This window comes from Passer domesticus, chromosome 8 (genome assembly GCF_036417665.1).
Source record: "Passer domesticus isolate bPasDom1 chromosome 8, bPasDom1.hap1, whole genome shotgun sequence".
NCBI lineage: Eukaryota > Metazoa > Chordata > Aves > Passeriformes > Passeridae > Passer > Passer domesticus.
The window spans coordinates 53,249,899-53,273,598 of NC_087481.1; the positions used below are offsets into that span (position 1 = coordinate 53,249,899).

At 45.8% G+C, this 23,700-nt stretch overlaps 1 protein-coding gene and 1 long non-coding RNA gene across 4 annotated transcripts in view; one reads left to right on the plus strand and one right to left on the minus strand.

Moving 5' to 3' along the window:
• The window catches only part of GRK5 (G protein-coupled receptor kinase 5), a 155,785-nt gene extending 148,894 nt beyond the window's left edge, over positions 1 to 6,891 (plus strand). For all 3 annotated transcript variants that reach the window (XM_064431455.1, XM_064431456.1, XM_064431457.1), the window contains one exon: positions 147 to 6,891. In XM_064431455.1, coding sequence (XP_064287525.1) covers positions 147 to 245 — 99 coding nt within the window. In that variant the 3' untranslated portion in view covers positions 246 to 6,891. The remainder of the gene's footprint in view (positions 1 to 146) is intronic.
• A 6,736-nt stretch (positions 6,892 to 13,627) lies between these two features.
• Positions 13,628 to 18,428, minus strand: LOC135306871 (uncharacterized). The gene is made up of 3 exons (XR_010367619.1): positions 18,172 to 18,428; positions 17,925 to 17,949; positions 13,628 to 15,929 (listed from the first exon to the last, which is right to left on the minus strand). It is a non-coding gene; the product is annotated as an uncharacterized LOC135306871 (long non-coding RNA).
• Positions 18,429 to 23,700: the final 5,272 nt, after the last annotated feature.

The window sequence follows — 23,700 nt, forward strand, 5'->3', positions numbered from 1 at the left end:
ACTACAGGTAGGAAAATGAAGAATATTTTCCATCTGAAGATCTTCAAGAAAGAATCTTGCAGTCCAGTCAGCACCATAAAATGAACGATGAAAAATAAATAGCATATTATGGAAATCTAATTGTCATTTTCTTCCTCTTCCTACAGCATCAGAACAATTCAAAGAGTTCTCCAAATTCAAAGGCCAGTTTAAATCATCACATAAATTCGAATCACGTAAGTTCAAACTCCACTGGAAGCAGCTAGTTCCAACTCAGTCCTATGAAACAACATGTTGCATCCTTCCACTATAATCTCTGGAGCTTCTGTGGATGAGAGAGCCTCCACCATTGAGTGAAAAAAAGAAAATCTGGATCTCCCACAATGGAGATTTTCTATCCATTCCTTCCAGTGGAGCCTCACATTTTAAGAAGAAATTTCCACTCAGGTCTGTTTTTGGAGGTGGCACTCAAGACTGTGTGAATCAAATTTGTCTCTTTAGAACATTGCAATAGAAATTCAATGAACATGACTACTTGCACGTATTTAAATAGCATCATACTAGAACTGAATTTTGTCTTTATTATTTTTAAAGAAAAGTTTTGTAAATTTCTCTATTGTCTCAGTTTACATTTTGTACATTTGTATTTAAATGAAAGTCAGACTTTGGAGGTGTATATTTTCCAAGCAGCAGCTGTAAAGCCATGTGTTTTAAGACATTTTTTTAAAAGAAACAAAATGTGACTCAAGACTTCCAGAGCCTCAAACGAGAAATCATTCTTTTTAGCAACTCTAGAAAATTCTTCATAAATCACTTTATCAGACGGGGGTTTATTGACACGCATTTTTATGGAACAGTTTATTCTTAATTATTTTACATCTGTATATTTGGTTTACAGCAACACTGCATACATTTCTCCTCTTCATTAGTTTGTAATGTCTCGCATTAAATGCTAAAAGACAAGATTTTGATGCATTCAAAAATGCTACTTGCTATGCTGATGGTTTGTGATGTCTTGGGACCAGCACAGCTGAGATTTGCACTTATGTTGTTGTTCCATCAAAGGCTTTTTAGTTAGAAAGGGAGCCCTGTTTTAAGCTCTTTCCCTTCACTAGTGTTTGTGCTGTTTCTAGCAACAGGCAGAACAAAGCTGAGGGAGAGGTGACCAGGAAAGCAAATGCCCATTTCTTTTCCTAGGACTTCAAACCTGCACCTGCTGAAATGAGAGCAAAACTCAAAGTGTTCTCCATGCTGCAGCCAAAAGCCCAAGGTCTTTGCACAGCTGCCCACATCAAAGAGGCAGCAGGAGGGAAGTTCAGCAGTCTGGCTTGTGCCAACCATGAGATCTGTGACAGCTTTGTGGAGCTGAGCTGTGGAGGTTCAGGGTGGGATCTGAGCTGCTTTTGGGCAGTAGCAGAACCCACAGGCTGTGCCTGCACTTAAAATACTTCCATGTGTCATGCAAACACCCTCTGACACAGCCCCTCAGTTAGATCCTCCACTGAATGAAATGCCAGCATGAAATGATAACTCCCACTTCCAGCTCCATCGTTCTTTGTCCAGGATCCTTTAACCATTGACAAAAGCTCTGTCCCCACTGGGATGAACAGGATCAGGCAGGATCAGTAGCAGTACCTCAGGCATCAGAATCAGGCTCTTCTCAAGTATTTCACTATTATTGTTAAGAACACCGGACCAAAAAATAAGGTTATTTCCCTTCCACAGGAACTGGAAAACCTTTGTGCCCACAACTGCAGGCAGGATCTCTACAGCCCAAAATGTTCTGTACTGTGTTGGTTCCCCATACTCTTTATAACATCGGCTAGACTATACTAATTTATCTAAACCTTTGGGTCATCAGGAGCATCTGAAAGCCATCCTGGTGTGTCCAAAACCCTGTTAGCCAGGAGTGGAGCTACCCCAGGGTCCAAGGAAGTGATGTTCCAGTGGGAGTGTTAATAGCCAAAATTTATTAGACTGCCATGTGTATGTTCTGTGTGGCCAGTGCTGAGGGGGAAAAGGATGAAGGATAGTGGTGACAAATCTCTGAGTGAGAAACACACAGGAATGCCATAGTAAAGCAGCTTGGAGTTGTGAGACAGAGAGACTGAACAAGGACTTGCAAAGAGCAGCTGACAGAGAAAAGTCAAGACAGGGAGATGAGGCTTCAGCTATTCTCCCATGTCAGATGGTGACATTGCAGATCTTACAGAAGATGCAAGATTTTAGAGATGTTGCTAGTTTGCATGTGAAGACTAAAATTGTCATTCTTCACTATCCCCCAGTATTGGGAAATACCAGCATATCCCTTACTGAAAGCTGGTGAGCAAATTGCAAATGTTGATTATAGCTGGTCTTACACCTTTTAGATGCTACCAGCCTTAACCTGTGGTGGATGGCATTTTAGGGACAGCAGTGAATGACAGCGTTTGTGCCTTGTCCTGCTCTCCTTCCAGCCAGGACAGTGCTCACTCAGCAGCTCTAGGACCTTGGCAGTGGGACTTAGGGACAGTGCAGAGTCCTCGAAGTGTGAGAGCATTCATTCTCCCTGGATACCTGCAGGATATTTTGCTAGGGCTGGATGTCCTGAATTCTCAAGGCATGGAAGAAGGATGCTGGTGTGCACCTGAAGGCATCAAGCCTGGAATGGAGTCCCTCTGAATCCCACCTCCTTGGAGCAGTGAGGGAGAAAGAGGAGAGACACCATCAGTAGAAAGAGATTTCATCCCTGGAGTGTCTCTATCCTGCAAACTACAAACTATTACCATGCTGGGGCAGCAGAACTTTTCAGCACCCAGCCCTGGAAGGCTTAAAATCCATCAGAAGTGCTAATGACCAGTCCTAGGGATCTTCTTGTCATGGTTTGCCTACAACAACAAAACCTGCAGGGTTTCTTTTTTATTCCTTCTTATTTTTATTGGGATTTTTAATTTTTTTTTTTCAGCTTACCTTGCACTCAGAGCTGGAGTAGGAGCACAGTCCTTTCACTTCCATTGTGCAACCAGGTGCAATTTGGGTCCAGCACTCAGGGCTGAAGCCCTGTCAAGGCAGTGCCCTGCACAGCCAGGCTTCCAGGGGCATTTGGCCATTGGCTCCATGGAGTCAAATTTAAGAACCCCTGGGAACTTTGAAAAAAATTTAGTTTTGTCATACAACCTTGGAGAGCATTTGCAATAAGATTTTTGGTATTTTGATTCCAGGTGAATTTTGAGATGGGTTTGCACATAACAAAGGTGCAAAAAGGAGTAGTTCTGTAATAGCTTTCCAAACAAATTAATTTTCTTTATCTCCTCTTCAGTTACCATCCAATTCTTTCCAAAAATGCTCAGATCTGGTTGCTTGTTTTAAATAGACAGATGAGCAAACTTAGCCCTTTTTAAGAATCAGAAATCGTTTGCAATCTGATCCTGAATTATGCAAGCATGCTTTTTATTTTTAAATCTTTGTTGAGGAGTCTGATGAACACTAATTAGTTGACAGACTTTCATGAGTCAGGTGTTTGCTATTCATTTCCTACAGTGTCTCAAGGTTCACTTGAGTCTTGTAGCATTTTTTTCCCACTGTTGGATGTGAGGCTTTTTTTAAACAAATGAATAATGAAGGGGAAAAAAAATAACAAACTCTTAGGTGTGCACTCTTGACCTGGATTATCTAAAAAGAGGTTTTTAACAAGAATGGCCATGACTCAGGTGTTGTTTCTGAACAAAAACCTGCTGGTGAAGCTGGGAAAGGTGTGAAGATAATCAAACCAAGCAGGCAGTGCAGATCACAGCGAGTGTTAGGGAGCTGCAGAATTCAATATCACAGCATTCACCTGGCCCTGCTGATGAGGGACTCCTGGTTCCTGCCAGCTCGGAGACAAAACAGCTCTCCATAAACACAGCTTGGTACCACCTCAATTTGCAGTCACCCCAGAAACTATGGCTGAGTGCCATCAGCAGTAGGAATCAAACCTGGCTGACCCAGTAAAGCAAGGTTTGAAGACGCTGATTCTTAAAGTCATTCACCCAAACCTCAGGATCCAGCTTGAATTCTCTGCTCACATTTCAAATCCAGTGGATCTTTTTCAGTGGCCATGCCTCAGCTGAAAACACCACCAGGAAATGACCCTGCATTAGTGGTAAAACCACAGGCAGGGTGAGGCAGGCACAGAAGCTGTGAGCTCTGGAGGACAGCGTGTGAAGTCCCACGGTGTGTGGATCTTCAGCAGGGGTGCAGTGGCACCACACTGCTGCACCTTCTTCCTTGGGGTCACCATGTGTTGGTCAGGGTTTCTTCAGTGACCTGAGGATTGCACACACAAGGTCTGGCCCAGGGCTGAGGGTCAGAGGGAACAGCTGGATGAGGCAAGCAGGAATTCCCCCAGCCTGCATGGACAGCATCACCCAGGTCTGTGCAGCCCAGCCTCAACCAGGAGCTCCCTGCACAGGCTTTTCTGGAAGAGCAATAAATGCACAGCCCTACAGCACAGCTGCTGCTCCTCACCAACATCCCTGGGACAGGGACTGGTGAACAGGGTGTTGGTGTTTTCACCCCTGCTCCACAATTAGCTGTGATCATTGTTTTGTTCAGTTAATACTTGTCATATTCACTGAAGTCACTCAGTGCAGAGGACATCATTCATCAGGCATTTCCCATACAATCTTTGGAAAGACTGGATTTTTCTTTAGGAGAGCATCCTTTCTGTCTCTTGGCATGTGGACCATCTTCCACCATGTGGAAGCCTGCAGGAGCTCTAGAAGTCTACACTTAAAGGGTCTCCTGCCCAGGAATGGTCCCAGTCTGTCTCAGGCTGCAGAGAGGTTCATTTGGCAGTGAATTTTGGAAGAATCAGTCTGTTTAGTGCCTCCATGGAAATCAGGAAGTTCCAGAGTTGTCTATCTCAAACCTTTCACAAATATGACCTTTAACTCAAAATAATACTAAAGATTTAGAGTAAGGAGAATAATTACTAACACCCTCATGCTAAAGTTAAGAGAAAATCTGCATCAATTTAAAATATCTCTTCTGTGTGATGGGCAGGGCACACTTCCTTTTATACCAAATAATATTGGAGTGCTGGCTGGTAATAATTGTCTTTGCTTAAATGCAAAACCTGAAAAGATAAAGAAATTGGTTCAGAGAATTTTTAAATTATTTCCTTTGGGGAAAAGAAAAAATTTCATCAAAGAAGGTGAAAGCCAACAATATGCTACAGTATTATGGGCTGACCTCCCCCAAATGTCTCTGTGATAATACAAATACAATCTGCTGCAGTTGGATCAGCTAAGCTGGTGTACTGACAAATGGGCTTTGTGAAAGAAGCAATCTTAAACAGATTGCTGCCTATTCATTAACATGAATATTACTGCTGGCACATATGTATTCTCCTTGCTTTATGTACTGGAGCCAGGAGTGATGCTTTGTATTCCTCTTCTGGCTGTGTTTTTCTTCACTGCCCTGGGCAAACCTCTGTGCAATTTTGTTTTCCCATTCCCAAACACGGAGGGATGCTCTCTGTCTGTCAATGGAAAGCACTTTGGAGTCTGTGCATAGACCAGATCAGTATCAACTCTTTGTATTATTATTTAAATGAAATAGGCTTAGTGTAGCTGCTCTTTATTTACATGACTAGTGAGAGGACTCTCCTAAATTAGGACTCTTTTATTATTGGTTTGTCTTAGCTCCTTAGAGATACTGAAACAGAACAAACTGCACTTCTGTAAGACATCTCCAGCAGACAAAGAGGTGACAGTGCAAATGTTTTAAGTATTCATTTCTTGCTGAAGAGCTGGCCAGTAATTTTGGCATTCACATGAAAACGCTTCCTCTGATTTTCGAAGGGAGATAAATAGTTATGAGGAAGGGAGCAAAACAACATCCATTGGTTCAACTTTTTTGGCCAAGCCTGCAAAGGATTCCCTAGGCACCCACTGAGTGAGGTGCTGTGCGAAGTCCCAAACGTGGATCTGTGGCAGATTGGGTCTGGAAGCAAAAGAGGCAAAAAGAGCAAAAGTGCCTGGGGTCAGTGGGCTCCAGAGGGGAGCTCCAGGACTTCTGGAGTGGTCCTGCAGAGAAGATTCACTCCCAGAGAAGAAACATCTCAGGTAGTGGCTGGATGGCAAATGTGTTTTCCTTTCTCATCACCCCACATGCAGCTGTTAGATATGTTAATTAGCAAGCTCAAACGAGTTGTTTCATGTGTATTGAATGCGGTCTCCCTTAATTGCATTTCTTTTAAACACTGGACACTCTTCTAAAAGACTGAACATTTTAGCCTTTTGAAGCTGAAAGCTGTAAAAACTTTATTTTGTGTTTCTGAGCAATGTAGATAGACCTAAAGATTTCATGTGGTTGCCCATATCTGACTAATAATTAAATTGTAAAATTGCAGTTTCATATTAGGGTTAGTCTCTTCACCTGCTTTAAAAATTAAAAATCATATTTGGTATATAAACACACAGAATATCCTTCTGATTGAATTTCAAGAGCATATCCAGGAGTAAATGTTTTTAAGCACTTCTAATACTGTAGTCTATAAGAGGAGCAGACACTTCTAAAGCAATGTTAAAAGTTGTCTTTCATAAATGAGTCAACAGATCATTTTTGTAATAAATTAAAGCAAGTGTTCTCAATTAGAAGAGCTAGTGGCTGTTGATATTGTACAAAAAAAAGTCATTCTAATATCCAAAGGGTAGGGGTGGGGAGGGTCTGTTTGGTTTTGTTTCTCTTTCCAGGGAGATCTTTAACATTGTTTGATGAAGCTAGTTTCATTTTGAGATTGTTACTGAAGATAAAGGCTTCTGTGTTCTATGGCTGCTTGGATTCTTCGTACATAATGTCCTAGTAATGTCACAGTGCTGCTGTATTTAGATCAAACCACTGTTTTGATTGGGTTTTTGGCTTTTTTTTAAATAAATTCCTTAATTTAAATACATGGAAACTATATGTTTTGCTTTAATGAGGCACTTGATCAAGCAGAGATTCCTCAGGTCCTTTGGATCCTGAAGATGGCTGCAGTGAGGGTGGGGTGCAGCCCACCTTTCCCTGGATGCCTTTGTGGCTTTGTGTGGTTTGAGTTTTCTGTCCCACCACAGAGACTGAGGGAGGACCTCACTTTGTGCAGGTTCTGTTCTCATCAGGTTGTGTTTCCCCTGAGACCTTCCCTTCCCTCCCCTCCCCTGCCTCCCCCTGCACCAGCAGCCAACACAATTCTTGCAGCTTTTGGGGTAAGTTCAGGGAGAGGGTGACAAAATCCCAGCAGGATCCCATCCCAAGCTTCACAAGGCTTGAGCTCTGCTTTCAGTGAAGTGAGCACTGCCTGATTTATGAGGCCCTACTTTGCCAAAGCTCCAGCCAGACAGAGAATATATTCACAGGAGGAAAACAACGCCAGCCAAGGGTGCTGTGCAGTGTTCCACACAGGAATATCTAAAACTGAGTTAAAGGGTGGCTGCAAAACCACCAGCAGGAAAAGTGATGATGCACTGCTTTTCCTTTAAGAGAGGAAAGAAGAACTTTTCAAAGAGGCATAAAGAATATTTCTATGAGACTTCTAATGGCAAGCAGTGTCTGCATCAAGTTGCACAGAAGAACACTGAGAAAACAGATTATCTGCATGAAAGAAGCAGCTCCATCCAACAGCTAAACTCAGTAAAACCAAGGTAATAGACTATATAAATTCAGGTCATGCATATTATCACTTTCCAAACATACCCAAGCCATTTTTTCACAAGGTTTTAACAATCTGAGAGTCTGTGAGATGAAATTTTATTTCTTCTCTTAACAGCTCTTGGTGCTTTGTTGTTTTTTTGGAGGTTTTTTCCTCTGTAACTTCATGTCTTTTCTGTGCAGCAACATCTAGATATGTTCCCTCCAGGGAGATTTAGTCTTCTTAGACTTTTCCACTATCTCTGATATGGGATGTGCAGCTTCTCAGAGGAAAGTCATGACACTATTTTGAAGGAAATCCAATTTAAAAGGCACGTCAACTTTTTTTAATTCCTCAGGGTGCTATACAGATGAAAAATACCATAAATGGGCCTGACTGTGAAATTTCAGGTCTATGGGGTCCTTCTGGGGGAGGAAACATCACAAGTTTCTGCCAAGTCAGAGTCTATTTTTTGGGGTTTTGAAATTCTATTTCACATTTGGTATTCAGTAAAAGTAAAAAAAGAAAATTTAATATGGCCTGTTAAAAACTCATGCTCTGAATTGTCTTGAGTGGAGAAGAGGAGCTGCCCAGAGGCTGAGCAGCTTGAATAGCCCATTTACAGATGCTTGGGTAAATCACAGAACCATAGAATCATTAAGGTTGGAAAAGACTTCCAAGATCATCAGGTCAAACGTTTGACCAAACACCACCTTGTCCACTAAACCATAGCATTAACTCATTTCTGGAACACTTCCAGGGACTCCACCACCCTCCCTGGGCAACCCATTCCAATGCCTCACCACTCTTTTAGAGAAGAAAATACCTGGTTTTCTGGTTTCTTTTTAATTACAGCTTATTGCTGCTAATTTTTTTCTTAAGGAAGCTTTGTTGTCCTTTGCTGTCAGCAAATGTCAGTCACACCCTGACAGTGCAAGTCTCCACATACCTCTGTTAATTTAAATGGCAGAGGTCTGCAGAGGCTCAGGATGCTCCAGACCTGCTAATCTGGGGTTATGGCAGTGTGACAGTCATTAAAATATCAGGAGGAAAAAGGCAGGCAGTTTCCCTTTTCTGAAAAATTTGTAGATGGGAAATGACTCTCAAAACCAAACTTCAAAAGGACACATTCAAGTGTGCAAACCCACATGCTTAAGAAATGAAAGAATTAAGGTTGCCTGTGTCCCATTAATACTGTCCCTTTCCCCTCATGCAGTGTTATTATTATGCCCTCACATAATACCATGTTATTATTGTGCATCCACTCCTAGAGGAGAAACTAACCCCTGGCAAACTCGCAATGAAAACCAGATGCATCCCTTCAATGGCATCTGCTAATACATTATGAGTTTCAGACTTCCATTTAAATCTTTAAAAATAAAAATATTTTCCTGCGGGGAAATTCTCACCTAATTGGCTGCTCCCTCCATTTGCAGCAGGAAGACAATTGGGAATTTAGAAAAATTCATTTGGCCTAAAAATTTAGTGTTTTCTCCCACACACAAAGGACTGAGAGCTCTCAGTCCTATCTCGCTTCCCTTAGATTATCTTGATCCCAGAATGGGGAAAAGGATGTGGAATGAGTCTTACATGTTTCCCTTCCCTTTTTTGGGGGGAAAACTCTTGTTTTTTTCCCGAGGGAAGTGGCAGAGGGATGTGAGAAGTTCCTTAATCTGCCCTCCCCTTTCCTGGTATCTTCAAAGTTTGAAAAACACAAACATGAGGCCAAGAGCTGAGGAGGCAATGCAGAAGAAATACTTCTGCAAGTAAGTGTTGGGAAGAAGGAAAATGTGACCTGCAGAAGGGACAAGACAGCTTGGGACAAGTTTCACCAGGGCTGAAGAAACAGAGCAACAAGGAGGGAAAAGTGGGGACGAGTCAGACTGGAAGGGGTTGGGTATGGCCAGGGCCATGGTTTACTTGTTAAATCACATTAAAACAAGTCTGAAAGCAAAGACAGAAACATCCATTCAAACCACAACTATAATGAGGAATTTATTGCTGATGATACCACAGGCAGTAATAGATCTTTCTGGGAGCTTAAAATCATTGCTTCATTTTGGGTCTGATACTCACTGTGGAATTAAACATTGACATTTCCCATAGTAAAAAGATTCAGCTGCAGCTGACATTTTATACTTACATGACCACGATAAACATTAAAATACAATAAACAATTTGAAGTTCAGATTACATTAGGAATTCCCTATGTGGTTCTTGTATTTACAGAAGGAAAGAGGGAAGGATCCTTCTTTCATACTTAATTCCATCATTCTGACTTAAATCCAGCATTTTTTCCTCTTTGCCCTTGTGGTGGTTTTGAATCAAGGGGGTTTGAGTCTGCAAATAAAACCTTAATGGCTGATCATATTTAAAATTAGATCTTATGTCTGTGTCTGCCTCTTCATGCATCAGACTCTTGCAGTGATCCACCTTGTGATTACATGGCAATGACTGAAAATCAGTAATTTCTCATCAACTATTTGCATCTGTGTCAGAAACAAGTCACAGTAAGAACATGAATTAGTTGGGCCACAGTGACATGATAAAAGCAAGGGGCTTAAAACAAGCAAAATAAAGAGCAAAATACAACAGCCTTTCCTCAGATTAATTAACACAAACTGCACAGCAGGAAACAAGCTACTCCTCTGACACTAATCACCTTTTGTGAAGGCAACTTAAGTGTTCTAGTAATACATGCATGCATTTAGAACACTGCTATAACTGCACCTATGGCTCAATCATGCTGATTCTTTCCAGGAAATAACTGAAAACAAATATATGCAATGCCACAGCCATATTTTCTGGAAAAATCTCTTTGCCCAGGATTCTTCTGCTGGGAAGCTGAGAAGCCTCAGAGAAAAATGAAAACAATAATTATCTGATTTGCTTCTCCTGTGTTTTGCTGCTTTGGAATGTGGTTTGGACATTGTTTACCAACAGGTGTAAGTTTGATTGGTCTCAAGTGAATTGTTTTGATTTAATGACCAATCATGGTCAGGCTGTGTCAAGACTCTGGAAGGAGTCAGGAGTTTTCATTATCATTCTTTATAGCCTCTGTATTCTTTCTCTGTTCTTCAGTATAGTTTTAGTATAGCATTCTTTAATAGAATATCATAAAATATGATATGCTATTAAAGAATGCTATACTAAAACTCCAAGTCTTTCTAAGAACACGGAGTCAGATTCATCAATTCCCTTCCTTCAGCAGGGACCCCAGAAATTACTACACATGCAATGTTAATCAAGAACAATCCCAAAACAAGCACCTTTCTGCATCAGAGGGGACTGAATTAAAAATCAGAGTGGTGCAGAACAGCAACAACCCTTCCAGGACTGCCCAAAAATCCATAACCAGCCCCAGCATCACTTCTCTTGCACAAACGCTTCCAGAGGAGCACTGATGGGCGTTGTCAAAAGGTCCAAGAAGTCGCCAGTGTAGAGCCTGAGGATGTTCTGGATTTCCTGCTGAGCCTTGCTCTCCATGCCCCTCTTGCTGAGCTGGTTTGCTGGGCTGCAGGGCTCCTCTCCCCCCTGGCCCATCACCAGCACAGCACCACAGCTGCTCCTGGGGGCCAGCACGGGGCTCTGGCTCTCCTCTGCCAGCCCCTGGGTTTTCCTCTTGCTCTCGTAGCTCCCCAGCTCCATCAGCCTCTCGTTGAAATACTCCTGCAAAGGTTTGTCCTGGAAGCCAGGGCTGCTGGGCTGGTGGCCTTTCAAGCAGCCCCCAGAGGAACCCCCCAGGCAATGGGCCAAGGAGCCCCTCCTTGGGAAGTTACTGAGCTGTGGTGAGGAGCTCTTCCCTCTTTCCAGGTCCTGGAAAATTTGGTTGAAGGCAGGATTTCCCAAAGAACTTCTTGGTAACTGTTTTAAATAGGGGGGGAGGAAAAGGCAGGGTTGGGGGCAGAAGGAACAAGGAAATCTGAATTAAAATTTGTTGGCTTAAACAGAAATAAGATCAAAGGTATAAGGTTCCATACAATAAACAGCTGTTGGACAATGTTTGAGATTCTTAATGCAAATTGCCTGAAGACCAAGCAGTGTGGTACCAATCCCTCCCTGGAACAGAAGTCCAGGGGCTGAGGTTAATGCTGAGCATTTTTACCTCCAGCTGCCTGTGACACAATTTGTGTTGTCTCTGTGAAAATCTAACTTTTTTAATTTCTTACTTGTCTGTATTAACAGAACTTTATCTTTTTCAAATCCCATTAGCTTGTAGCTGCTTGTTTCCCAAGGCAAACCTTGATCCTACTTCTAAGAGATTCATTCCCCCCAGCCCCCTTTATTTAACCCCAGGTAACTGCTGAACTCAGTGTATTTTTACTAAAATTGCAATTTTCACATTCAATATATTTCTACATCTTAAAACTATGAAGATTAATATTATCATCATCATCAATATGCATATTTTTTCTCCTCTTTTCCCATTGCAGGATGCCTCTCTCCTTTCCAACCAGCCAAATCAATGATCAAAGTATTTAAATAATAAAGACCTGGTCTAGCCCCCATTGATACACTTGGGCATCTTTAGCTTGATTTCAGGGGAACATCCATGTGATAAGTCCTTTTATTGACTGGGAGATAAAATTTTGGCAGAAACTCACCATGTAAAAGGTAGCCTTTCCACAGTTTAATGCCCTTAAGGGTTTTCAAAGCCCCTGCTCTGCCATTTCCACCTTTCTCACAGGTACTCCAAGACACCCTGGCCTGTCTCAAGCTACCAGGAGCAACAGCTGGTTTCTGTACAGCAAGTTAGGCCAGACCATGGCCTTTTTCTCTGAAAACCTCAGCAATTTGGCTTGAGAGAAGAACTGTTTTATATTATATTACTGTTTCTAATCAATAAAAAGAAAGACTATACTGTATGTAGATGACAGCCACAGCGGGGTCGTGGAACATTTTGCAATCATTTATTCTGCCTGACAATGCCTTTGGTACAAAAAAAAAAAAAAAAGCCATCACTCACACAGTTTTTGACAATCCCTAATTAAGTCTAGATCCTCACTAAGGGTCCAGCCACAAATCTGGTTTGAGAGCCCAGCAAAGTCTCAGTGGGGCACTCCATCACCAGCCCCTGGCACGCTGCCTGCTCGTAATGAATGAGCAACATTGAGCTCAAATGAGAAACAGTGGGTTGGACATGCCATGTAAACTGAAAAGCAATCAGGTTTTTGATCTCCCACTATTCCATCACACTTCATTCTGGAGGGGACCCAGCAAATCTGATGTCCCTGCCTCGAGTGGTTGTACTTTTGGAATAAGTTAGGTAATTGGACACTTAAACCTGACCAAACTAACTTCAGTCTTCCTAACTCAAACTTTTTAAAATGGTTTTTAAAAAAATCAACCTAAAAATAACAATCAGCTTTTAAAATGTAGCAGAATAAAAGCCTTTCAAGTTAAGTTTTTCTACACCCAACCACAGCTCAGACTTTATTATCATATCAAACATCAGCTTCCCAGAACATAAGGGAACTATTCATCCAGCAGAAGAATAGGTAGCAGTCACCATATATTGCAAAGAGAGTTTTGACATGCAAACCTTGACATCCTGGAAGCCTGGATATTCTGGGATGATGGGCAGGGCACACTTGCTGACACTGTTTGGCCACTCCTGTTTCACCATCCTACGAGAGCACCTGCAGCTCCTGCAGAGGAGGGTTTGCCCCAGCTGGGGTGGATTTTCAGCAATGCCAAGCACTTTGCAGTGTTTTATGTAGCAAGTTCTCAGGCACAGGGTCGAGGCAGGTCCCTCCATTGCAGCAGGATGCAGAGGAGTTTGGAAGCAGTGTGTATTCCAGAATAACTCTCTCTCCCAGCTCTCCTTCACTGCATAGCCTGGTCCCAGGGTACAGCTGTGGTGCTGAGTGCCAGCAGACACAGCACAAACAGCTCCAGCACTATCACAGGCAGGGGATGCCTGTGCTGAGGTCTGAGACCCTCAAACCATCAATGCTGCTTTTATCCTCTGAAAACTCCCCACGGAACGCCGGCAGATCTGCAGCAAGAACGCAAAGGGCTCGGGTGAGAGGGGAATTTGCAGGGATTACAGAGTGTCCCACCGTCATCTCAGGCAGCCTGATGTGGCTGCTGACGTGGCAGCAATTAGAGGAGATCAGCAGCCACGCAGGAGCCGTCACTCGGCCTATTTGGAGCAGGCAGATCACTGCCCTTGTGACTGACAGGCATCCCTGACACGAAAACGTTCAGGGCTTCAGCTCAGCAAGGTGAAAGGTCAATTAAGTCAACACAATGAACAAACAGTTTAAGAAAGACAGTGTGGGAAACTGCAATAAAAAATCCCTCCCAATAAATCCTGTGCCTCTTGGCTTCCTCAGTGTGGCTGGAGATGGGCTGCAGCCCTGGAGATCTGAGGAGACCCAAATTTCCTCACTGTTTGTGTCAGGAGAGGGATGCTCTGCCTTCAGACAGCCCGGGACCAGCAAGTTTGGCAAGAGCTCCTGGAAACAGCAGGATTCCTTTCAGCCAAAGCTGAGCAAATGTTCCCAGCAAGAAGCCACAGCTGCCCTGAACAGCTTTCAGCCCACACATGGCAGGGGAAGGGCAGCCAGGGGGGCAGCTCCACTTTTTGGATTGGGAGACACCTTGGTGGTGTCATCTGCTGGAAGCAGATCAATGTATGTAGCTGCAACAGTTGGCACACCATGAGCTGTGGCAGCACAGGGCTCCTTTGTGTCCCCAGTGACAGGGGACAGCTCCACTCACTGCCCCACTGGGGGCAGTTTGCTTGCAGAGCTTTGACACGGGGGGATGAACTGCCTCTTCTCCATCACACGCTGTGGAGTAATTACTCTGCTCACTGGTGCTTGTGGAAGGAATACAGAGGGGATTTGCAATCCCTTCATCCTCCAAGGCTTCTCACTTATTCGAGGTATTCATAAATGTTTGCCCACTCTGAATACATTCATGCAAATATTTGTGGGTGCCCTGGATGAGCCAGAGATCCTTATCAGTCCAGGGTATCCACAAACACTTGCATGCACGTATTCAGAGCCCTGACTGTGAGCTAAAGAGCTTTGGATGTGATGCAGGAGACCATCAGCTGGATTCAGTTCGTGCTTTAGGCTCTCTGGCAGATGGCAGCAGGGCAGGACCCTCAGCAGCAGCACCCCCCTGGCTGCAGGACCAGCAGGTCAGGAGGGGGACAGGAAACATTTCCACCCAGCCCTTCACTGTCCCGCTGCAAAGCTGCTACACTCCTTTTTTCACCTGCTCTGACATTCTTTAATTTGAGGGTAAAACAATTCTCAGGCAGAGAGCAGAACTCTCTGTGTGAGTGGCCATTGCAGCTGCACCCTCACCAGCCCCACGGGTCAGGGTCTGTGTCCACAGCTCTGCATGAGCCACACAAATTCAAATATGAGGCTGGCAGTAACAATTTGCATGTAGAGATGTCACAGTGCTCACAAAGTAATGGAGCTGTGAGCCACCCCTGCTGCAACCCTGATGGTTTGAGTGCTGTGGTTTACATAATGGTACCTTCACATGAAAATGCAATGTGGCCTTGCTAGGAGTACCCGAGGAAAAATTTTAAAAGCATCAAAAATATTTCCTGGAAAGGAATTTTCCCTGAAAAGGCTTTCCTTGTCCCACTTGGCAGGGAAAAAAAATTATTATTATTTTTACCAGTCATTCTTCCAAAATTTTTCAGATAGTCCCTGAGACACGGTTGTTTGGGGATATGTTCCAGGCAAACCTGGATCAGTAAGTCCCTGCAGACAAGCAGGATCTGGGTTTTGTCTGGGAGTCTCCAGAGCAGGTCACTGCCTCAGGCTCTAAGTGCTTCAGGGGTGTAGAGACAGAGCAATCTGCCCTGCAGAGCTGCCTTACCTGCCAAGGGACAGGGAAAGAGAACAGCAGAGCCCCGCTGGTTTCACTGGGAGTTCCTCTGTCCCACAGCCCGGGTACCCCTGGTGCTGCCCACCCTTTGTCACCCAGCTCAGGCCAATGAGAGCTTTGAAACAGCTGCTGCTGCCCCACGAAAAGAGTTCCCTCTTTCCACTTCAGCCTGAAACCTCTCGGTGTGGAAGCCCTGCTGGCCCCGAAGCGTTTCCCTGGTTCAAGTGAGACACCCGCAGCTTTTCCCCTGTAATTGCGCGTTGTGATTAACAAATGTGAGAGCGCTGCACGCCGCGGGTAACTGGGGAAAACAGTCCCACCATCCTGCTTTAATTTGGCTTCTGGTTCTACTCCCACAGCCTGAAACTGGAGTTTTGTTCTTTCCTGCGCCGTGTCATTGCTGCATGTCAGGTCTCTCAGCAAAACCCTCCATCCCGTTTAATTGCATTATCCTGTGATCCTCCAGGGAGGGGAAACATGATTTTCAGTCATGTGTAGGCTTCAGTAGTTACCCACCTTTAGATTCCTTTAAAAAGAATTTCTGGACAGTCTGGGGGACAGTGACACCCCTGATGTTTGACGAGGGGCTCAGGATGTGCACAGCCTGCATCAAAACCCAGAAGGATGCTCTGGGTGCACGAGCACACAGGAACGAACATCCACAGCAAGAACAAAGTGAATTGCACAGCAAATCTCCTCCTCTGTGCTGTGGAAGGGATGCCACTGCTCCAGCACGCTGTCCTGTGCTAGCATCAGTCCAGAGTGTGCCAGGACACCAGCAGCAGCCCTGCTGCAACACCCAGAGCTCAGCAGATCCTCTCTGAGCTGCCTCAGAGCCTGCAGAGCAGGGGACTCCAGCCAGCCCTCCTGGACCAAGCGTGATGTAAAGCCCTTAAACTGTGAGGAGTTCTTGTGAAACTGGGCTAAGTGCTGGCTTGTAACACCCAAGAACAGAGAGCAGCCAGCCCCAAATCCCTGATAAGCCAGAGCCAGGCAGGATTGCAGGGGAGCCCAGCAGAGCTGCAGCTCCTCTGGCAGCCCAGGGCTCTGAAACATCCCAGGAGTGGGAAAAATGAGAGTGAACACACCAACCCCACTGCTGCTGACCACGGGAGCAAAGTGTGTGCTGAAAAGAGAAGCAATGAGCTTTTTCTGGCAGAGAACAGGGCCCTGGTCCCTGCTCCAGGGGTTGGGAGCAGAAGTAGAATTCAAAAAGCTGAGTCAAAATTTTGTGTTCTGATGTTACTCAGTTCCTCATTCGGAAAAGGCCTTGGTCTGGCCCTAAAAAGAAGGCTGGGCTGTATGATTGCCTGTGCATCCCAAGTTTCCCAAATCTGCAGGTGTGACTCCATGTCACCTGCAATTATCTCCCCCCCCCCCCCACCCACTTGCCAAGACGAGCTGGGATGAGGGGGTGAATCTATCCCCCTTTTTACTTCGCAATCAGAAACCCCTGATCTCACTCACACTCTTCTGACCTCAGACCAAGTTTCATGCATCTCTTTTCCTTTTTTAGACAGCTAATACGCTTACAAGGAGGGACAGATGGCACCCATTTGCAGATGTCAAGCGCTTGCCTCACGTGGCACGTTTACTATTGGATTTCACCAGAGGCTCGTGGCCCAGATAGTGAGATTTTAGTCATAATCACCAGCTTGAAACATGAAGCAAACACCCCCTGACTAGGTCTGGCCACAGTTACGTCTCTCACTGCTTCTGATTCTTTTTTAAATCATTTGTAGATTGGAGTACTGAAGAGGGATTAAACGCCTGGAGAGCAGGAAGAGGAATATTGGAAGTGGGTGCTGAAGAAGAGATGAAAAGAGAATTAAAAAAATGTCACTGCTGCATTTGTGGGAGGGAAAGAGCTACAGGAGGTCAGGACCCACATTTCTCAGTGGGTAAAGCTGATTTGGGAGCAATGCCACGGCTGTTTGTGATGAATACTCTGATTTTCACTTGGCTATCCTTCCATGCAAACTTTCCCAGGTGAGCAGTGCAGCAGGCAGGTGTGACCCTTCCTGGCACAGAACAAACCAGCTGGGAAGCTGGGAAGTTCCCTGCTGCATTCCCCAGAACTCGGCTCTCGGGGCTTCTGTTTCTTTGTTTCTTTTCCTGTTTTTGAGCCCAGGTTCCCGAGCTTCCTGGCAGGTGGCTGGAAGCCCAGGGAATGTGCTGTTCCCTCTGGGAGAGCAGTGGTGGTGTCCTTGCCTTTGCTCACAGCTGCTCCGTGTCAGGATGAACCCACCTGGACCTGCTGAGCCCTGGGGCAGCTCTGTGGCACTTTAACAACACTGCCCATCTCCAAGAAAAGTGCTCTGTAAGGTACTGTAAAGCAGACTCCTCCCTCTTAATTCTGGAAACTAAAGGGGAACACAATCACAGTGCTGACGCTGCCACACATTTTGGACACATTAAACCAGTGTGGTTATTCCAAAGTGCCTCATCTACCCACCTTCATCCCATGGCAGCTTCCAAAGCTGGGAGGCAAATCCACAGCCGAGCATCCAAGGTGCAGGAAAAATACAGAAAAAGTCAAATTAAAGATAATAAACCAGGCAGCATTCATTTTGTTCAGTACCTGAGCTGCAAACTGTGCAGGTGAGCCAGGCTGAAGCACAGTGACAGCAAGGGAGCTTCCAAGCTCACCCTGGTACCCCGGCAGGCTCTGGAGCCCCACATTCCTGTCCCTCTGCCCTCACCAGGCACATGGGGTCCTCCTGGGTCCAGCTGAGCTGCAAAAAGCCTGAGATAATGCAGGGCATTATTAATGCAGGGCAATCTCCAGCAATCAGGACTGTGTTTGCATGTCCATATATCAGCTCTTCTCAGTGCCACCAAATGTCACAGCCAGAGAATCAGGGTCGTGAGCCTTAGAAAGTCCAGGTAATCTTTGCTGGGACTGCTGCCTTGGTGGCCACAAAAAATGTCACGTCTGGGTCTGTACCACCACAACTCTTTCCTGGGAGGGAGGGAGGGAGGGAGGGAGGAAGGAAGGAAGGGAGGGAGGGAGGGAGGGAGGGAGGAAGGAAGGAAGGAAGGAAGGAAGGAAGGAAGGAAGGAAGGAAGGAAGGAAGGAAGGAAGGAAGGAAGGAAGGAAGGAAGGAAGGAAGGAAGGAAGGAAGGAAGGAAGGAAGGAAGGAAGGAAGGAAGGAAGGAAGGAAGGAAGGAAGGAAGGAAGGAAGGAAGGAAGGAAGGAAGGAAGGAAGGAAGGAAGGAAGGAAGGAAGGAAGGAAGGAAGGAAGGAAGGAAGGAAGGAAGGAAGGAAGGAAGGAAGGAAGGAAGGAAGGAAGGAAGGAAGGAAGGAAGGAAGGAAGGAAGGAAGGAAGGAAGGAAGGAAGGAAGGAGTTTTGTTTGCTTCCTCTGAGAGTTATGAGGCTGCCCCATCCCTGGAATTGTCCAAGGCCAGTCTGGACGGGGTTTGGAGCAACCTGGGACAGTGGAAGAAGGTGTCCCTAAACCCCAGATAAACCACTGAGATCCCCTAAGCCCCAAATAACCCACAGGGACCCCTGAACCCCAAATAAAGCACTGATGTCCCCTAAGCCCCAAATAACCCACAGGCACCCCCAAACCCCCAAAAATTCCCCCAAAATCCGCCGCCACCCCGCGCGGCCCCCGCTCGCCCTCTGCCGGTGCTTCGGGGCCCTCATGGGCCGAGGGGCCCGGGGCCGCGATGGGGATTTGGGGTCCTGGGGCTGCCATGGGAATTTGGGGGTCCTGGGGCCACAATGGGGATTTCGGGTCCTGGGGCTGCCATGGGAATTTGAGGGTCCTGGGGCCACAATGGGGTTTTGGGGTCTCACGGCTACAATGGGGATTTGAGGGTCCGGGGACCACAATGAGGGTTTGAGGGTCCTGCTGCCACGACGGGGATTTGGGGGTCCTGGAGCCACGATGGGGACTTGGGGTCCCATGGCTGCCATGGAGATTTGGGGGTCCTGGGGCCACAATGGGGTTTTGGGGTCTCGAGGCCACAGTGAAGGTTTGAGGGGCCAGGGACTGCAATGGGGATTGGGAGATCCTGCTGCCACGATGGGGACTTGGGGGTCCTGGGGCTGCCAGGAGAATTTGGGGATCCCAGCTCTGCCATGTCCCCCCCCACACGGAGCTCACTGGGAGCAGAGCTTCGCCCCCCTCACAGGGAACAATCCTTCCCAATATCCCGCCCATCCCTGCCCTCTGGCAGTGGGAGCCATTCCCTGTGTCCTGTCCCTCCATCCCTTGTCCAAAGTCCCTCTCCAGCTCTCCTGGAGCCCCTCTATGTTCCCAAAGAGGCTCTGGAGTCTCCTTTTCTGGACTGACACCCCACCCTCCCAGGCCCTGACCATCCTCAAGCCTCCTCTGGCCCAGCAGGCCCTGTCCAAGCTGTGCTGGGACACCAGAGCTCCATCCCACAGCAGGGCAAGGAGAACCTTCAGCTAAATGTAAATGTTACCCTGGCTGCAGCTGCAGCTTTAGGTGCTGTTTAAACCTCTGAAAATCCCAGCATTAATGCAGTGCTGGAGGTTGGATCTCTGGCTTCTGTCAGTTCAAACAGGCATGTGAGACAGGTCCCCTAAAAGGAAATCTATTAAATGTGTTAATTTGATGAACCTGCAGCAGATGCAAAAGCTGTCACCTGATTAAATCACGTTTAAATTAGTGCTGTTATCTGTAGAAATAAAAGATGGGGTTGCAGCCTTGGTGGAACATGTGTTTGCAAACCCTCCTGAGCCAAAGGAGCCAGGGCAGTGCCAACCCATGGCATCTCCAGGCTCCCAGAAAGGATTCCCTGCAAGGCACAGCCAGAGGTATTTCTGCCCCAGCTCCATCTACACCAGCACAGCTGCAGCAAACTGAAACCTTAGGCTCATTGGCAAAAAATAAAACCAAACAATGCCCCCAAGCAAAACTCTTCTCTTTGTTTTTAAAGCAGAAGTACACCAGAACTGTGCAGCACAGCCCTGTGTCAGGGGAAAAAAAATAAATCGTGGAACAGGTTACATGGAAAACAATGATGCTCACCATACCGTGAGCTGGGTTTTCCTTTTCTCAGCTCAGTAACAATTACTTCTCTTTCCTATCACTGTCTTTTTTCCCATGCTGCAAATTGGTGATTTTTATAAGGAAATTAGGAGGGTTTGTGGTCCAGAGGTACAACCACTCCTGCCCACTGTATTTATAAGCTTTAAAGGAGAACATGAAGAGGAGGGAAAAAGCAATAATCATGGTGTAGGTTATGCTTGTGCAAAATGGAAGAGTGGGGTGGAGACCACAAAGACCAAGGAGAGGGTGGGAGTGATGTCTGCACGTCCTCTGGGGAGTGGGTGCTTCGTTCTGCTGTGGTCCAGATGCTCATAAATCTCCCACCGTGGTGAGGCAAGACGTGCCTTGAAGCACAATGCTGCTCAACAGAAGATTGCTGCCACATAAATAAAATTAAAGTTGCCAGGACATACCCATATCACAATTCTGGAGATTTTAGTTCCCGGCTGCAGCCACTCAGAGGCAAATTAGGAAACAACAGTGAGGTAAATAATGGTTTTCAGGGTATAGCTACAGCTCCCCTGAGACAAAAACTGGAACTTGGCTGAATGCAGACTTTGTCTATGTCACTTTAGCTACTACTATGCCTTTCTCAATTTTATTTAGCACACCATGAAGACCTTTTAAAACTGATAAATGTAAAAATATTGACTGATTTTCCCCCTCATTTTTCTGTGCAGTTTGAGAGCCCTATTGGGACATCAGTTACTTGCACAAGGACAGCTGGCCCTCAGCACTGAAACCTTGAACAGAATCTACCTTTGGCAGTTCCCAGCCCTGCAGCTTTCCCTTTCCATCCACTCCCACCCCTCTGGGGGTCAGCTGCATCCTTGGGCATCCCTCTTTGAAAATGCTGAGCCCTGAAAAGGCCCAGCACTTCCCAGTTCTGTTTTTCTAATTTGTAACCTCTTTTTTTCAAAAATGAAAGAAGAATTAAAAAAGACTGATTCAGGTTTTGGCAGCTCTCCTCCAGAAGAGGAGACGCCTGCACACAAAAGGGAATTTTTTAGCCAACCAGAAGAAAGAGTCAAAATAAAAAACACAAACAATTACCCAAAAATATTGCCACACTCAGTAGTTTTTCTGACTGCTGCTACTGGCTCAGTAAGAGGCTGGTTCCTTGCCTAATCTTGAGCTCAGAAAAAGACAGATCATCTTTAAGTTTACAGTGCTGTTGGCCCAGCTACAGAGGATAGGATTTCCCTCAAGCCCTTGCCCAATGATGACTCCAAAAACAACAACTCGCCTCGAGGTTGGAAATTTTACTTCAGAGAGATTTTGTTCGTGCTCCGTAAATGATACACAAATTTTCATCTGAGTGGATGGAAAATGTTTGAAAGCTGCATAATGCAGGGAATGAGACCGGTCCCGAGATGGAAATAATTTCCTTAATTCCTTGCAGCACTGTTGTCACTTCCAGCCATCTGTTAGCTGGGAAGTCACTGATAATCCACGGAGCAGCTTGGGCAATGAAACCTCCTGAAAGCAGAGATCACAAAGAGTTCACTTATTGCTCTACAGTAGAAAAGGAAGTGGGTGGGGAAAAGGAATGAAAGGATGAAACACACAGCTCGTACCCTCCTGGCTCCAGGATAAAAGATTTGCTTTAAAGGAAACCTTGGTAATTCCATACTTCCTTAATGAGAAATGGTGTCCAAGATGTGGAGTGAGCAGCAGTCAGAGGCAGGGTTCTGTGAGCCCAATTATCTTCGTTATGGGGTTAGATTGTAATTTTAATCCCACAGGTCTTCCTTGGGCCTGGGGATTTTCCAAGCAGCCTGCCCAGGATGTTGAGAACAGCTTTTAACAGTGGCTGGTTGAACACTGCAAGAAAAGCAGCAGAGATGGGTTTCTCATTCATTCAGGGAATGACTTGCACCAAAACTGCCCCTGAGGTCTCACCACGAGCTGAGGTTCTCAGTCTCAGTGATATCTGTGGCAGTGTTGCCTTTTGTCCTTCATGTTTTGGGGTTTCACATTGTTTGGTATCTCTTTACAGACTAAGAGAGACACGAGCTTCTCCTCTATGCTCTTGGCTGTCAGATCCATCTCTGTGGCACTTCAACTATGCCAAAAGGATATGTTTATGTTGTGTGTAGTGCAGAGGTGTAAAAAATGTCTAAAGCTAATATTCAAACCATGGAAAAAATAATTAAATCAGTAAATACAGAACAGGAAGTAAGAAAAATTTATGTTCAGCTGTTCCTCCGGACTGTAGCTTGAGAAAGGACCTGAAAGGTTTCAATTTATTGACAAGTCAGTGGGGTTTTTGGTAACTCTGGTAGAGCTTCAGTGCTGCAATTGTCAGCCTAACTGGGGAAACATTTCAAGTTCCTATCTCATCTTAGTCATGACATGGAAAAACACTTGAAATCTGTCTAATCAAATGGCTCACCAGCTGAGATAGGCCTGATGAAAACCACATTTGCTAATGCTGATACAGATCAAGCTCAGCTCCTGCCAGCTGAAGTGCAGCCTGGCACTTGGACATGCCACCCTTGGGCATGTCACCCTGCCCAGGACACTCTGACCACCACAATCCCCATGGGCTGAGGGGCTGGCCAGGCAGCACCTGGGATTCCTTGGGGAAAACGTGCCCAGAGGGGCTGCCACACTCCAGTAAGGGGACTGATTCTGCTTGAAATTTGTATGGCAAAGAAAACAGGAGCCCTGTCTGACATCCCCCTGCCAGCAGCTGTGGTGCTTGCCTGAGACATGGAGTAGTGCAAATGTCCAGACTTTGGGGGACTCCGCTGGGCACAGCACACAGCAGGGGCAAAGGCACAGCTGCTGGCCCTGCTCCGCAGGTTTGTGTCACAAAGCACGTTATCAGAGTGTTGTCTGCTCTATAACGCCAACTTTCAAAGCAATTTTAATCTTAGTGCATGGGGATCCCCCCAAGTTTTGATAGAGCAACATCAGCTGACAGACAGCCACTTCAGCAGAGCTTTGCTGTCTCTGAGCTGCATTTCCTGCTGGCAGAAAGGTCACCGAGTGCTCTGCATTTGAGGAACAAGCAGCTTGAGACCTTTCCCTGCTGGGACTCTTACTCCAAGCCCCAAATCCCTGCGAGTTATTCAGCCGAGAGCCAGGAGAGGGTGCTGCTAATTTTGGCAATGGTCCCTTTCCTCCTGCCAGGAGCCACATGAAGCTTTTCCCTGCTTCTTCCCAAGCCCCTTGGAATGGGAATGGGGTGCTTTGTA